Source organism: Pelophylax lessonae, assembly GCF_965119305.1.
Source record: "Pelophylax lessonae genome assembly, chromosome: 5".
Taxonomy (NCBI): Eukaryota; Metazoa; Chordata; class Amphibia; order Anura; family Ranidae; genus Pelophylax; species Pelophylax lessonae.
The window spans coordinates 481,966,627-481,984,275 of record NC_138772.1 but is presented as its reverse complement, the minus strand read 5'-3'; the positions used below and the strand labels follow the sequence as shown (position 1 = coordinate 481,984,275).

Sequence of the window (17,649 nt, the reverse complement as noted above, 5' to 3'; positions counted from 1 at the left end):
TGAGCCCTATCTCGATCCAGCAATTTTGCCCAAGAGCCTCAGCTTTCCCCCTCCTCACTGGCTGAGACACAGCTGCTGTCAATCAAAGTCAGTGAGCCAATAAGAAGAGAGAGGCGCCAGGTTCGAGCCATGGCTCCGTGTCTGAATGGACACACAGGGCAGTGGCTCGGCTCAAGTGCCCCCATAGCAAGCTGCTTGCTATGGGGGCACTTGGCAGAAGGGAGGGGCTAGGAGCGCCGGCGAGGGACCAGAGAAGAGGAGGATCTGGCCTGCTCTGTGCAAAACCACTGCACAGAGTAGGTAAGTATAACATGTTTGTTATTTTTAAAAGAAAAAAAAAACAGACTTTATTATCACTTTAAGTAAATAATTACAGATAAAGGTAAGAAATGTAATATTTTTGGAAAGTGTAACAAGCTAATGATGCCTTTCGCCAAGGAGTCCCCCCGTCTTTCTGGCTTGGCACGATGATCAGGCTTAGAATTCAAACTTATTGGTGAACCAAGAACATTAAGGAAATATGAAATTTTCCCATCAAAAATTAAAAAAATAAAACTTTAAATGGCTACAAAACAGAAGTAATATATTTGATTTAAACTAAGGTTTTAATTGTTTTTAGGGAAAATTGTACTGAGCAAAATTATAAATGCAACACTTTTTTTTGCCAACATTTTTTATAGGCTGAACTAAAAGGTCTAAGAAAACCGGAATTCATCCGTGAAGAGAACACCTCTCCAAAGTGCCAGACGCCATTGAATGTGAAAATTTGCCCACTCAAGTCGGTTATTTTGACAAACTGTAATCAGGTAGAGACCCCGATGAGGACGACGAGCATGCAGATGAGCTTCCCTGAGACGGTTTCGGACAGTTTGTGCAGAAACTCTTTTGCTATGCAAATTGATTGTTGCAGCAGCTCACATTTTTGTAAGAGTCCATTCACACTGCCGCGACTTGTGAGGCGACTTGTGTGCCCTCAAGTCGCCCCAAGTCACTTGACATAACAAAAGCAATGTTAATCAATGAGTGCCATCTTAATTGGCACTACTGAATTCACTCCGACTTCTGAAAAGGGTCCTGTACTACTTTGAGGCGACTTGTGATCCGACTTGTCCCATATGAAGAAAAGAAGAAAGATCCGCGCTTAGGATAAGCTATCTATAAAATAGTGCGTAAAATTTCTATAAATAAAACACTAATGGCTGCTGCCCACTCCAAAAGATGCACCCCCAATGGGGGAGCGTCAGGTGTAAATGTCAAAAAGGGAAGTGATTGGCGCTGCCAGGAAAGTAGGTTAATGGGAAATCTGGGTTAGGCTCCTATAGTTCAAGACCAAGTTCAACACATGCAAATGCACATAGAATGTATGTGGGAATGAGAACTATATAAGTAATAGGATATAAAAACACAATGGGTGTGTAATATGTGTGTAAAATTAACACTATGTGCTGATACCAAATCAATAAATAAATAAATGTGTTCAATACCTAACAAGGCTTATTGAGACTCAACATAAATATGCAAATATATGTAAATGTAGGTATAAAAATATAAAAGCATATAAAGATAGTATTAATAAATTATGGTGATATAGAGAGTTAGTGTGCAAAGGTGCTAAAAAATAAATATAGTGCACTAATCAAACTAAATAAGGTGCTTTCCGAATAGTCATAACCATCTATTCAATAAAGTGCAACTGCATACTCATAAGCAATGAAAATAAATAAGTGGGTGAACTATGTGCATCCCACACTGGTGACAATATAAACACTAGTAAATAAATAAGTGCAGCCGTGCAAATAACTATATAAATTATGAAAGTGAGAACCATATAAATTCAAAGGCTCAAAAAGCAGGTTCTGTGTATTTTAAAATTGTCCAAAAATAGTGCAATCAGAGCTGGTACAGAAATCATAAAGTTCTATAGTCTCTATAGTCCATATAAGGATGGAGTAAGGTGCTCTTTTTTTCTATGAAGCCCGGAGTGCAGTGAGTGGTTGGAAGATAGGGTGCTCCCCCTCTCCTGGGGTCCTGTGCTTACCGGATGTCCGTACCCCTACAGGGGTAAATGGCGGGTCGATAACAGGGATCGCTCCCATACACCGGCAATCTGGTTCCGTCCTATCCTTCCTATTACCACTCGTATCCACTCCTTGCTCCGGTACACATAGGGGTTAAAGCATCAGGGAGAGAGCTCCAGTACAATTCCCGGGTATATGAAAAAGGGGAAAAACAGAAGCCTCCGATAGTGCAGGATTGCCTTTAAAACTTTTATTTAGATTCCAAAAAAGACATGTACTCACATAAAATCAACATGCAGCGCATCCGTATGGCATAGGGTCCGCAACTACCTCGTTCGCGGTGCTCGCCTGGGATCAGCGTGCGTCCCAACCGCCGGATATGCGTTCCTAGCCTCGGGATCGTTCAGACGGAAATTATGTGGTCACGTTCTCGAGGCTGAACGATCCCGAGGCTAGGAACGCATATCCGGCGGTTGGGACGCACGCTGATCCCAGGCGAGCACCGCGAACGAGGTAGTTGCGGACCCTATGCCATACGGATGCGCTGCATGTTGATTTTATGTGAGTACATGTCTTTTTTGGAATCTAAATAAAAGTTTTAAAGGCAATCCTGCACTATCGGAGGCTTCTGTTTTTCCCCTTTTTCATATACCCGGGAATTGTACTGGAGCTCTCTCCCTGATGCTTTAACCCCTATGTGTACCGGAGCAAGGAGTGGATACGAGTGGTAATAGGAAGGATAGGACGGAACCAGATTGCCGGTGTATGGGAGCGATCCCTGTTATCGACCCGCCATTTACCCCTGTAGGGGTACGGACATCCGGTAAGCACAGGACCCCAGGAGAGGGGGAGCACCCTATCTTCCAACCACTCACTGCACTCCGGGCTTCATAGAAAAAAAGAGCACCTTACTCCATCCTTATATGGACTATAGAACTTTATGATTTCTGTACCAGCTCTGATTGCACTATTTTTGGACAATTTTAAAATACACAGAACCTGCTTTTTGAGCCTTTGAATTTATATGGTTCTCACTTTCATAATTTATATAGTTATTTGCACGGCTGCACTTATTTATTTACTAGTGTTTATATTGTCACCAGTGTGGGATGCACATAGTTCACCCACTTATTTATTTTCATTGCTTATGAGTATGCAGTTGCACTTTATTGAATAGATGGTTATGACTATTCGGAAAGCACCTTATTTAGTTTGATTAGTGCACTATATTTATTTTTTAGCACCTTTGCACACTAACTCTCTATATCACCATAATTTATTAATACTATCTTTATATGCTTTTATATTTTTATACCTACATTTACATATATTTGCATATTTATGTTGAGTCTCAATAAGCCTTGTTAGGTATTGAACACATTTATTTATTTATTGATTTGGTATCAGCACATAGTGTTAATTTTACACACATATTACACACCCATTGTGTTTTTATATCCTATTACTTATATAGTTCTCATTCCCACATACATTCTATGTGCATTTGCATGTGTTGAACTTGGTCTTGAACTATAGGAGCCTAACCCAGATTTCCCATTAACCTACTTTCCTGGCAGCGCCAATCACTTCCCTTTTCGACTTGTCCCATAGACTTCAATAGGAGTCGTCTCCTTATCTTATTTGAAGCGACTTGTGATCCGACTTTCCATTAAAATGAAGTTTCAGCTCTGTAGCATGTCCAGAACCAGAAAAAAAGATAATTTTTCTTATAATTATTAATAGAGCAGGGTAGTGGCTTCTCTCCACCTGGGCGTTTTTTCTGCAGGCAAATACCGATAAATGCCAGCAAAAAAAAAAAAAACGCCCAGGTGGAGAGAAGCCACTACCCTGCTCTATTAATAATTATAAGAAAAATAATCTTTTTTTCTGGTTCTGGACATGCTACAGAGCTGAAACTTCACAGGTATACTTTTTAGACCCACCAGACACTAAATCCAAAGAAATCTCATTTTTTTTTTTTCAATAATGTTTCAATAATTGGCTCTCTAACGACAATTTTTAAGAACTTTTTTTGTGTGATTGAGCATGACCCAGAACCATCATATTCTGATTGGGCAAATACAAAGTCGTACAAAGTCGTCTATCATACAAGTCGCGCTGAATACGCGCAAAGTCGTGCTGAAGTCGCGCTAACAAGTCGCCCCTTATGAGGCGACTTAGAGGTTGCGGCAGTGTGAACCGGCTCTAAATGTTTTATTATATCTTTCTTGTGACAACACTGAAGAAATTACACTTTGCTACAATGTAAAGTAGTGAGTGTACAGCTTGTATAACAGTGTAAATTTGCTGTCCCCTCAAAATAACTCAACACACAGCCATTAATGTCGAAACCACTGAGAACAAAAGTGAGTACACCCCTAAGACAAAATAGCCAAATTTGGGCCAATTAGCTATTTTCCCTCCCCGGTGTCATGTGACTCGTTAGTGTTACAAGGTCTCAGGTGTAAATGGGGAGCAGGTGTGTTAAATTTGGTGTTATCATTTTCACTCCCTCATACTGGTCACTGGAAGTTCAACATGGCACCTCATGGCAAAGAACTCTCTGAGGATCTGAAAAAAATAATTCTTGCTCTACATAAAGATTGCCAAGACCCTAAAACTGAACTGCAGCATGGTGGCCAAGACCATACAGCGGTTTAACAGGTTAGGTTCCACTCAGAACAGGCCTCGCCATGGTCGACCAAAGAAGTTGAATGAACGTGTTCAGCGTCATATCCAGATGTTGTCTTTGGGAAATAAACATATGAGTGCTGCCAGTATTGATGCAGAGGTTGAAGGGGTGGTTCAGACTGTCAGTGCTCACACAATACGCCGCACACTGCATTAAATTGGTCTGCATGGCTGTCGTCCCAGAAGGAAGCCTCTTCTAAAGATGATGCACAAGAAAGCCTGCAAACAGTTTGCTGAAGACAAGCAGACTAAGGACATGTATTACTGAAACCATGTCCTGTGGTCTGATGAGACCAAGATAAACTTATTTGGTTCAGATGGTGTCAAGTGTGTCTTGCCTACAGTCAAGCATGGTGGTACGAGTGTCATGGTCTGGGACTGCAAGTGGTGCCGGCACTGGGGAGCTACGGTTCATTGAGAGAACCATGAATGTCAACATGTACTGTGACATACTGAAGCAGAGCATGATCCCCTCCCTTCGGTGACTGGGCCACAGGGCAATATTCCAACATGATAATGACCCCAAACACACCTCCAAGACAACCACTGCCTTGCTAAAGAAGCTGAGGGTAAAGGTGATAAATGGGCCAAGCATGTCTTTAGACCTAAACCCTATTGAGCATCTATGGGGCATCCTCAAATGGAAGGTAGAGGAGCGCTCTAACATTCAGCAGGAGTGGAAGAGGACTCCAGAATGGCAACCTGTGAAGCTCTGGTGATCTCCATGCCCAAGAGAGTTAAGGCAGCGCTGGCAAATAATGGTGGCCACACAAAATATTGACACTTTGGGTCCAATTTGGACATTTTAACCTAGGGGTGTACTCACTTTTTTTGCCAGCGGTTTAGACATTGATGGTTGTGTGTTGAGTTATTTTGAGGGGACAGCAAATTTACACTGTTATACAAGCTGTACACTCACTACTTTACATTGTAGCAAAGTGTAATTTCTTCAGTGTTGTCACATGAAAAGATATAATAAAATATTTACAAAAATGTGAGGGGTGTACTCACTTTTGTGAGATACTGTATATATCAGTAGTCTCCAAACTGCAGCCCTTTGTTTGCCTTTATCCGGCCTTTGGGGCACTAATCCTCCCACTAATACGAGACACTATTCTGACATCTAACACCAACAATGGAGCATCATTTCTCCCAATGACACCAATAATAGGGCACTACTCCTCCCTATGATACCAACAATGGCGCACTATTCCTCCCCCTAATACCAAACCTGGCGATGTTTACTCCTATTGATGACAGAAAAATTTCCACTCTGGCTGGCCACGATCCGGCCCTCCTAAAGTCTGAAGGACAGTAACAAGGCCCTTTGTTTGGAAAGTTTGGAGAAGCCCTAAACCTGGAGGTAAGCAGTGACATACCGGCCACTCATCTGCACTACAATGGGGGCAGGTAGGCGCTAAGTGGTTAAAGATTTAAAGATTTACTTAGCGACTGCTGCACTGCATGTGTGAAAGCTGCAATGGTGAGGGGGGAGCTTAGCTGCACTGAGGATGAAGTGTATGGACTCATTGTGCCTCCACGCTACATTTGTGTATACAAATGAGTGCAATTTACTAGTCCTTAAATGTGGTGGTTGCATTAGTTTCCATTTTTCAGACCTATTCCCTCACCTGGTGATCCTGTGAATATCATACTTCCTGTTGTCGGGTGGCCACGCTCACTCCACTGTATCAACGGAGAAACCATGGTTGTCACATCTTTAAGATTGAAAGCTCTCATGAGCAGGGCCCTCTTGTCTTGAATTGTACTGTAACTGTATTGTCTACCTTTATTTTGTAAAGTGCTCTGCAAACTGTTGGTTTCATATAAATTCCATATAATAAAAAGAATCCCTGTGTTCCTTGGGTTTCTTTGCTGCACACAAGATGCCTCTATATCTGCCCCCAGGCATGTGAACATGGTTTCATGGACAGTCACGTTTAGTAAACCAGTTCAAGCAGCCAGCCGCAACTTACCGAGGATCTGCGGTGAATTCATGTATCTAAATATATTTTCTATCCCGCCAGTTGAGGCGGAAACCATCTGTGCCATATTATAACTAATTACATTGCATATAATCTCTGGAACATTTTTTGTCCAGATAAAGATCTGAACTCCCAAGATTTGGCTTGTATCACACATAAAAAATCTAAACAGAAATACACAAATGTTAGAACTCTGAAGTGTAGAGATTATTGGGAGTTAGAGGGCTTTATGGGAAATGATTATTCTTTGCAGATCAGGCTCTGTGGGAAAAGAAGCATTGATTTTTATGTTGGTCTCCATTTCACGATGGCAGCAGTAAAATATTTAGATCGGTCTTTCTCAAGTATCCTCAACAGTGTTTATATCGGGTTTCTATTTGCTATTAATAGTCTGAACAGTTTCTTATCCTTTTTTATTAAGTAAAATCAAATAAAAAAAAAAAGGATTGTGATTTTTATTGTAAAACAGAAGTCAAAACTGCCTACTCTGACTGAACAGTTACAATTCACAATCATCGATTTTTTTAAAATAAATTTTTTTGTATAAAAGTTTTTAAATGTTATGTATGTGTCTATTTTTTATAATAGCTGTTTTCTTTAGAAAACAACTATCATAAAAAATAGACACATACATAACATTTATATAGAAAACAGCTATCATAAAAAATAGACGCATACATAACATTTATAGAGTTATATAACAATAGGTATTTTTAAAAAATTGACAATTGTGAAGTGTGCTTAATCTTATACTGTATATTGACTGGTATAATTCGATCTTAGAGCTACATTTTCTTCAACTTAAATATCTTAACTGTCATTTTCTGTTTTATAATATTCTAATGTAAATGTTTTGTTCAATCGTACAACTGTTTTGTTGGACTATGTTAAAAAAGATTTTAGTCTTTCTATTATATTTGTTTTTGTTTTCCAAGTCATTTTTTTGCATTCAATGACCGGTCACATATGTTGACTAGGGATGGGCTCAGGCGTGTTCTGATCCTAGTACCAACCCACCTGAGCAATCCTGCCAGGAAGTCGTCACTGCAACCCGCCAATCCTAGGTAGTGAGGCATTTCCCGACCCACAGCTGCACATACACATGCCCTAAATAGGCTGCTCATGATTGGCGGTGTGCAGTGATGGCTTCCTGGCAGGATTGCTCAGGTGGGTTGAGACTAGGATCCGAATAGCCTGAGCACATCCCTAATATTGACCAGTAATCTTCGTTCTAGATTGAATGCCAATGTCTTTTTTTCTGAGCCCTTATAAAGGTGGACCTTCAGAGTCCCAAAAACACATTGGCTGTAATTAAATGTGGTTTATAAGAAAAACTGCTTCTGAACTTTACATTTAGACAACCTGTAACTGGGTAGTCTCTGGATGGTCTCTCTGTAATCAAGCCGAATCTTTATATAACGGAACAGTCTAAGCAGGTACCCTCTATAACTGAACAATGTACACCGGAGCATTCTCTCTATGTTACTAGGCAGTCTCTCTCTCTCCATAACTGGGAAGGTGCTGGGCAATTTCTCCCATTAACTAGGCAGTCTCTCTCTCTCTCTATACCTGGGTAGGTGATGGGCAGTCTCCCTATTACCAGACCATCTCTGGCTCTCTGTAACTAGGAAGTTGCTGGGCAATTTCTCTCAATAACTAGGCAGTCTCTCTCTCTCCAAAACTGGGTAGGTGATGGGTAGTCTCTCTATAACTAGGCAGTGTCTTGAGCTCTGTAACTGGGAAGTTGCTGGGCAATTTCTCGCAATATCTAGGCAGACTCTCTCCATAACTGGGTCGCTAATGGGCAGTCTCTCCATAACTAGTCAGTTTCTGCAACTGGGCAGTTGCTGGGCAGACATTCTCCCTCTGCAGTCTACACCGTTAACTTGGCAGTTGCTGGACAATTTTTTTTCTAAAACTAGGCAGTCTCTGTCTCTCTGTAACTGGGCAGTTGCTGGGCAGTCTCCCACTCTTTAACTGGGCAATTTCTCAGTAGACTCTCCTTGGCAGTTGCTGGGAAAATTTTCTCAGTGACTAGACAGTCTCTGTCTCTCTGTAACTGGGCAGTCTCTACCTCTTCAACTGAGCAGTCAGCACCTGTAACTGGGACATTCTTCTAGGTAACTAAACAGTCTTATTCTCACACTAACTAGGCAATCTCTCTTTTTGTATCAAAGCAGTTGTTGGGCAGTCTATCTCTGTAACTATGCAGTCTCTCTCTGTAAATGGGTAAATGCCGGGCAGTTTTTTCTACAGGCGCGTTTATGCTGTGTGTGCAAATTCTTCAAAGACCCAGGATGTAGGTAGCGCGGCGGGTTAATTCAGGGTCTGCAGACCTAGTATTTACACATATACACCAGTCAGCAAATGTTCTAATGTATTATTAACAGCTATATTGTGTCTGCATATCACCACTCTATATTCTTGTATCAAATGTGCACTTTTGTTTTGTCCACCTTTATAAATAAAGATTTGTCAAAAGGTCCATCCAGATTCTGTGTGTGTTTTACAAGCACAGGTCTACAACTGAAAGCTTTTTAACATGACTAATCTGTCTATTTCTTGGCTCGGCTGTGTAGCGGTGTCATAGGTGTGCACATGTCTCAGTTATATGGTCTACTTACTTAATAAATCAGCTTGAATTTCGGCCTCAGTTTTTCCACCTGACTGTCGTTTCTCCACCGCTTCTGTAGCCAGGAACAGGAGTGGAAGCACGATATATGTATTCACAAGAGCCATGCCTGAAAGATGTAAGGAAAGCCACTGCCATTAAAACTGGATTCAAGATGAGTGAGGTTTAAAGTTGAGATCATGGTACAAAGAACTTTTCATTTAAATCTATTTCTTGATAGCCACAGAGGATATAAATCCACCTTGTGTGCAACAAATGCATTTACAAAACAATGGCCATGGATGAATTTTGCCCGTCACTGCTGAACTGGATGAATATCAAATCACCTATGGGCATTACTTCGCTGCCCTGCTGACTCACTTAGCTGCTGGGAGACAAGAAATATCCAGTACTTCCAATTGTATAGGGACACGTGACTCCCTTTCCTTTCTCTCATGTGACCTTCTGGTGCTTAGCGCGATGCTGTCATATTGGGGCAAAGTGGAAATCCTCAGCCCCATGGAAGCTTCAACCTGAGAAACTCAGAGTTTAACAGGGCTTCCTTTCCCGCAGCTAAATGGAGGGTCAGAAGAGCAAGTAAAAGATTATTATGTGCTAATAGGGACACCTGCCCATACCTGCAAGGCTAGTCTGTGGGACCATTCACAGAGTGCAGCGTGGCTCACGAAAGGAGTCACAGCCAGCTTCCCACATCCAAGATGTGTGGCGCCATGGACCCCTACACTGGAGAAGAACCGGCACGGTTGAAGACAGCACTGGATCCCTGGACAGGCAAGTGTCCTTTTATTAAAAGCCATCAGCTACAGTATTTGTAGCTGCTGTCTTTTCATTTTTTTTAGACTAAAGAACTTTTTTTTAAAGTAGACATTAAAGTAGAACTGTAGGAAAAACATTTTTTCCATTTTGGATAAAGTAGGGGTGGGTTATCACCCCTGTCAAATTATTTTTCATCATCTGTGTCCCATTGTGGGTTTTTTTCTATCCAATTTCTGTCCAATAGCTAAGCAGGAAGTGAGTGAAAATCCCTGCAAATTAAGGGAATTCCTTGGCAACCCCCAGGTCACCAGAACTAGTATCCCCATTGGAAGATTTCCCCTCTTTTACTTTTCTGGGGACAACCAAAAATTTGTGATTTTCTTCTACTTTCACTTTCAATGGTAATGGCAAACAGGACAAATAGAGATGGTGAATCTCCTTAACGGGGACACCGACAGCAATAAAAATGAACAAGTGTTCTAATCCCTCTGAACTGCATTCAAAACTGAAAGAAACATTTTGCCTTTAGTTATAATTTAACTTAAAAATACGGTAATATTTGCAGTATTCTAAGCCCCCTCATCTTTTTTAAAAAGCAGATCTTTCTTAAGTTATTTTTTTATCTACCCTTTTTTTCTGCCTAGGAGAGAATGAGTTTTCAGTCTCCTTCTGTAATCTCCTGGGATACTGATATCACATATTCCTGGAGGCTGCAGTACTTTCCACCATTTGTGTAAACAGACACAGCACCAGTTTTCACACATGCATAGATAGAGATCCAGTGCAGTGCCTGCTTACACGTTGTTCTACGAATGGTGGAAAGTAATGTGTCATGGGAGATCTGACATTTATATCCCATAAGGCTTTACTTTCCACCATTCATAGAACAATGTAAATGGACACGGCATCAAATCTTTGCATGAGACAGTCTTCTCCCCGTGATGTTAAAAAGGAGGATGATGGTACAGGACGGGCCTGTAGGAGGAGAGTGGTGCAAATGAGGACAATGCTGAACATGGTGGGCTTATAAGTATATTTTTACAGCATAAAAAGGGCATCAAAAGTAAGGGGGAAAAAGACTAACACTTTTATTGGGAGGGTGAAGTTCCTCTTTGAAGCTGGATTCAAGGTATGGCACTTTTTTATGTTAATTACAAATTAAAATACAATTTAAGTATGCATGTTCTATACCTGGCTGATCCCTGAGGGGAAACCACTTTGCATTTTTTTAAATAATGCACACAATTCTCTGATTGGACAAGCTTGAGAAGTAGGGCAGTGACATCACAATCTCCACTCCATCCAGAGGACAGTTTGCATTCATTATGAAAATGCAAAGTGTTCTCTAAATGGCGCCCATGACAAGCAGGTGACTTCCTGTGCTCAGTAAGCAGCTGCTTGGCAGAAGACCCCGGCAACCACTGTATACTACAATGTAACTACGTAAAAAATTGCCATAACCGGACTTCAGCTTTAAGGTTTGCTGCATTTTTACGCCTATCCTAGTTAACCAGTCAGAGAAAGTCTTTTCTTATAACTACAGGCATAAAGCTTTGCAGCATGGTCTTTTTTTAATTATGAGTGGTGCCAAAAAGAAAATGTAGGCAAGGCTAAATATTTATTTTGCACATTATTACTGCAGTTTGTTCTCCTTGAAGAAGATGAAGACAATGAAGACACAGTTTTCAATCTGGATGAAAAGAAGTGTAGAATCAGCAGAACACAATGCACCAGCATAGTTCTCCCAAATAGCCATCTGTAATAGTCATCCAGACATAAAAACCTTTAGCAGACACCTCGGCACACAGACGTTCTAGGAATCTGACAGCCAGACTTATTTGCCCCCAAGTGACACACAAACACCGACAATCTTCCTCCAGTTTACGAGCTTTCATCAGCCGCGTTTTATACTTGCACCTACTTATGGCCACAATTTTCAACCTGCGAAGACTTAAATGTATGTTTTGTCTTGGAACGAGTTTAAGGAAAAGTATTCTCAGATTAAGGGCAATATAAAGAGATCAACATTTGTCTACGTTAATGGTTCTATTAAAACAGGAGTTCCTTACATGTTGGACAGTTTAACTCAAGTCAACTTTGGCTGAGTAAACCCTCCGGAATTCTTTGGCAAGATCCTTTTTTCCAAAAACATAACTGCACAATATATTCACAAGGAGTGGTAGCTTACACCACTAAATAGACATTCAAGGTTGCAGTCATTAAAGTGTAACTCCACTTTTTAAAACAGTTTTGCCCCTCCTCGCTTTTGCATAGGCGAAAAAAAGATGCCCAAGCCATATATGACCTCTCCATGATTCAGCGATGTCCTCTGCTTTCTCCTCTGTCATGTGCTGCCAGTCCTGTTTGGGCAAAGCACATCACTCTGCCAATTTCCCAAAAGCATGACCTTTCACAGACACAACCTCTGGGAGGGGGGTGTTCTAATGCAGGCTGGGCTAGTACTCCATTGCTGGGAGACGCTCACATGTCATTATGTGAGCACCGCTCAGGAAAAATGTCCGCAGCACAGTGCAGCCCACCACATTTGGGACTGTGTGGGGCAACTGCATTAGCCCAGTGCATCCCACCACATATGGTATTGTAGCATCCCCATAGTGTAGAGTAGGCTTCTAGGGAAATTTAGTTTTGCTCCCCTGTAATCAGAGGAGCAGGGGTTGATTATTTAGGGCTCGTCAGTATTTCCTAGGCTGCTGCTCTGTTACTTCCCCCTGTCTTCTAGAGGGTTCTAGAATCATAGTGGGAGGAAGGATGGGGCATGCAGTCTGAATATTTTTGGGACTCTGGTCAATCCCTGGGGAGGTACAGTATTCCCAGTAGGGGGAGAGAGCTGTAAATTGTCTAAGGCCAGGGCAGCAGGGTGCAGTGTTCCTGGGTCCAGTCCTGCAGGAGGGATCCCTGTGCAGGGGTCCTGCCTCTGGTGGAGGACCTTACAGAAAGTTTTCAGGAAGACACTGATGTTCCAGCTAGGCTTATCTGGGGGAGGCGATCCGACTTTGGGGGGCGACCTGTGAAGTCGCGTGCACCGCTGTGCACCGTGACTTCGGCGCGACTTGCAGAGACTTCACATAATGGAAATCTATGCAAGTCGCTCCCAGGTCGCCCCAAAGTAGTACAGGACCCTTTTTCTAAGTCGGAGCGACTTGTGTCGTTCCTATTAGAACGGGTCCTGTACTACTCAATGGACCGCGACCTACCGCGACTTGTCAGGCTGACCAAGTCGCCTGACAAGTCGCGCTAGTCTGAATGGGCTTTAAATCTCCCTCACTAAGAAGAGCCTGGTGATTAAAAACCCAGAAAGAAACCTCTATGCTGAGTGCCTGGCTGTGTGTGCTCTAAGGGGGAAATAGGACCAAAATTCACCAGGGGCTACAGTATAAATAGGCGCTAATTTTTCCCCACTCTATCTATTTAAATTAAAAAAAGCTTGGCCTTTACTTACAAGTTGACACCTTTTTTTCTTTCGAGAAAATAATCATGTCTTTTTTAATGCTTTGGAACTTTCCTTTTGCGATTTTAACAGAAGACTCGCAAAGCTTTTTCATTAAATTAATAAAACGTATTTTGGGTGTTATTGTTTCTTAAGCTTTCTACGTGCCAGCAGATGAAAGGCTAGTCATCACACCATCCACAAGAAATAATGTTCAATTCTAAAGACAAGATTTTTTTCAACCTTATTTATAAGAAAAAAATGAAGATCCATGCTGCGCTCTTGATTTCCAACAGTGCATATAAATTGGGTTCACATAAGAATCATTTTCTTTTAACTATGGGTTATCCCTATGATTTTTATTGCTAAAATCATTGTAATTATGAAAGGTTTGATTATGTCATCGTATTGCTTGTAAACCCCGTAAGGCTCTGATTCCTGACATTGAGGGGGAGATTTACTAAAACTGGAGCAGCTGTGCATAGTAACCAATCAGCGTCTATGTTTTATTGTCAAAGCCTAATTTAACAAGCAGACGTTAGAAGCTGATTGGTTATCATGCACAGCTACACCAGATTCTGAATGCACCAGTTTTAGTAAATCTCCCATGTATGCCAAGATGCATCACTAGTAGTCTGCACAGGTTCATAACTTCTTATCATGCTGGGAATGAAGCGGCACTGCTGGGAAACAACTGGCTCATGTTTACAAAAAATCAAAACCTCCAACCCCTCTCCACTCTAGCAACCTCACCTATTATAAACCTTAACACCCCCATCCAAGTGCTTACTGACTTTTTGCTGACTGCAGCTCCTTTATTTTCTATTCCAGTACTGCCTAGATCTGCATAGTATCTACCCTTAGGTGGCCATACATGGATGACATTTTGGCCGATTTCTGCTAAATCAGATAAAATTCTGTCAGCATCACTTGACCAGAGGAAACCAAGGGGAAAATTCTCAGCCAAACAGTGCCTGCATCCATTTTGATGCAGACCCTGTTGGGTATCTAGAAAGACAATATCCGGCACCACAGATTTGTTCATCCACACTGTTGATCATGCATGGAGAATGGTCAACTTATTTCTCATGTTCAGCCCTTTGGCTAGCATAAGACTTGAATGGGACGGTAACAGTATGGCCCCATTCAATACCATAGGTATAATATCTGCCATAGTAACTGATGTATTCCTGAAAACGTTGGATTTTCTTACATTCATGGTTAGTAGATAAGTGTTCCTTTACATTAGTAATCAGTGGAAAAATGCCAACTTACATTGGTGGTCATTGAGAAAATGCCTCCTTACACTGGTGGTTAGTTAAGTGTAGTGATCGACCGATATCGGTTTTTGGTTGTGATACCGATATTTTGGGCAATGCATATCGGTATTGGCCGATATTGGCCGATATTTTTGGACATTTAAAATTTTGCAAAATAAACACAAAGTTCGACACAAGTCTGTTACTGAAAGTAACACAATATATATATATATGTAATTCATTTTTTTTTATTCTGATATTTCATATTTGGTTTTTAATATTTATCTTCTATATATATATATATTTTTTTATTCTTATATATATATATATATATATATAGATATATATATATATATATATATATATATAGATAGATAGATATATATATATATATGTAATATTAATTTTTTTTATTCTGATATTTCATATTTGGTTTTTAATATTTATCTTCAATATATATATATATATATTTTTTTTTTTTATTCTTCCATATATATATATATATATATATGTGTGTGTGTGTGTATATAATTGTTTTTAATGCTAATATTCATTACTTTATTATTATTATTTTATTATTTAGTATGCAGTACCAAAGGAATATGTGTGTATATATATATATTTTTTTTAATACTAATATTCATTATTTTATTATTATTATTGTTTTATTACTTAGTATGCAGTACCGAAGGAATATGTGTGTATATATAATTTTTTTTTTTTAATAGTAATATTCATTATTTTATTATTATTTTATTATTTAGTATACAGCGGTACCGAAGGAACTACTTTTAATACATTTATTACACGGCCGCAAGTCTCCTAACCCTCCCTGCCCCGCCCCCTGTAAGATCTCGATGTCTACTAATCCTCCCCGCCCCCTGTAAGAACTAGATGATATTTGCATCTACCGCCTCCCGCCCCGCCCCCTGTAAGAACTCTTCCGCCCCCTGTAAGAACTCTTCTCAGCGGACCTCCAGAATGCCTTGTGCGCATGCGCACCCAGGCGAAAGTGACGAGGGTATAGCAATCTGAGGGGGTATAGCATTCTGTCACAACACCGTCCCTATGGAAACCAGTACTATGCCGATCGCATAGTACTGGGCATGCGCGAGATTTCGCGCTCGACTCACAGGCCTACGCCCACTTGAATGAGGAAGAAGGGAAGACCTTTCCCCACAACGGACTCGGCGATCCACAAGAAAGATGGCGGCGCTCATCCAAAATTTTATAAAGTAAGATTTCATACTTGCAAAAAGATTATTCCAGTCTAAGAAACAGGATTGGTGGATATATAGTGGTGTAAGGGTCACTGTTTGGGGGACATTAAAATAAAAAAAACGATTCTGTGCCCGGAACTCCGCTTTAAGGGCTCATTCTTTACACTTAACTGCATGAGAACTGATAGGAAAACTGCAACTTCAATTGCAGGGAAATTTAGTTTCACATCATTCTGATTGTGCATTAATGCATAATAAACTGCTGCAGTAGTGCAATCACTCACTGCAATAATTTTAAATCACTACTGCAGTGCAGTCAGTGCAAAACTGCTAGAAAAAAAGCTATTAAACACAACAGCTACACGGTGGATTGAATTGGAGTCAGTGGACTACCTCTGCAGTAGGGCACTAACTGCAACTACTGCAGTCAGTGCAAACTGCTAGAAAAAAAGTTAGACAACAGCAAGACAGTGGATTGGAGTTGGACTGGAGTCAGTGGACTACTGCTGCAGTAGTGCACTCACTGCAATGATTTACTGCAGTCAGTGCAATACTGCTTGAAAAAAAAGCTAGGCAACAGCTACACAGTAGATTTGAGTGGACGCTACTCTTTCAAATACTCCCAGTTAAATATAACAATATTATACTGCAGAAAGCACAACATTTCAGCATAGCCAACTCCATGGTCACCTGTTAAAGGGCTTCTGTTTTGTTCATATAATGCTGCCACTTCATAAGCATGCATCTGTTCGTTGACGTATTTTTGGCCATGATTCTGTTTTTGCTGCATGCTGCTCTTTCATATTATCAAAATAGTGATCTGGACTTGTCTTTTCGGCAGGTACCTCCTGCACCTCCTGTTGAATATCTTCTGTCAGCCATTGTTTTGCCTTTGCCAATACATTATCACAAGAGAAAGCATTGTTCTTATATTGAGGATTCAAAAGACTTGCAAGCACAACATTTTTAATCTGTTCATGCTTCTGAAAACATATATCAATCAAAGCTCTTTGGCTTGACCATCATTTGAAAGTTGGAGGGTGTCAGCATTTGAATTTGAACGTTGGAGGGTGTTGTGTGCCATGACACTGAGGTATGACATATCATCAAGCAGCCTCATCATTCCTTTCCACAGGTTTGATTCACTGTCTCGAAGTAGCACAAGCATCACTCTGTATTTGTTGATTCCCCAGTCTTCAAGCATGCCTAGAAACATTTCTGTACTGTACTCAGTGTGGGATCCTTGCATCGCTTTTGTATCCAACACCAATTGCCTTTTTGTCCATCTGCTGTCAATGAAGTGGCATGTAAGAATCATTAGTGACTGTTTGTCCTGTCAGTTGTGAATGAGAGTGAGTTGCCAGCATTCTTTGGTTGCAGCATAGCCTTTACTTTGTCAACAACCTTTTGGTGAATTTTTCCCAGCATTTCTGTTCGATAATAGTTCTCACTCTTCAGTGTGTAGCTTGGCTCAAGTATGGACATCAGCCGCTTAAATCCTGAGTCAGACACCATTGTAAATGGCTGGTTATCAGTGACAATCATCTCTGTGATTACTCTGTCCAGCAGTTGGGATCTTCCATCTGAATCTAGACTTTGACACATGTTTTTTTTTTTCATAAACATATCTGTTATTGTTG

General features: G+C 40.7%; 1 protein-coding gene across 1 annotated transcript in view; it reads right to left on the bottom strand.

Moving 5' to 3' along the window:
* MATN2 (matrilin 2) overlaps positions 1-9,456 on the bottom strand; it is a gene marked incomplete at its 3' end in the record, with an annotated part of 143,739 nt that extends 134,283 nt beyond the window's left edge. Inside the window, exon 1 of the mRNA XM_082259007.1 lies at positions 9,319-9,456. Coding sequence (XP_082115133.1) covers positions 9,319-9,433 — 115 coding nt within the window. The 5' untranslated portion in view covers positions 9,434-9,456. The remainder of the gene's footprint in view (positions 1-9,318) is intronic.
* Between the last annotated feature and the right edge of the window lie 8,193 nt (positions 9,457-17,649).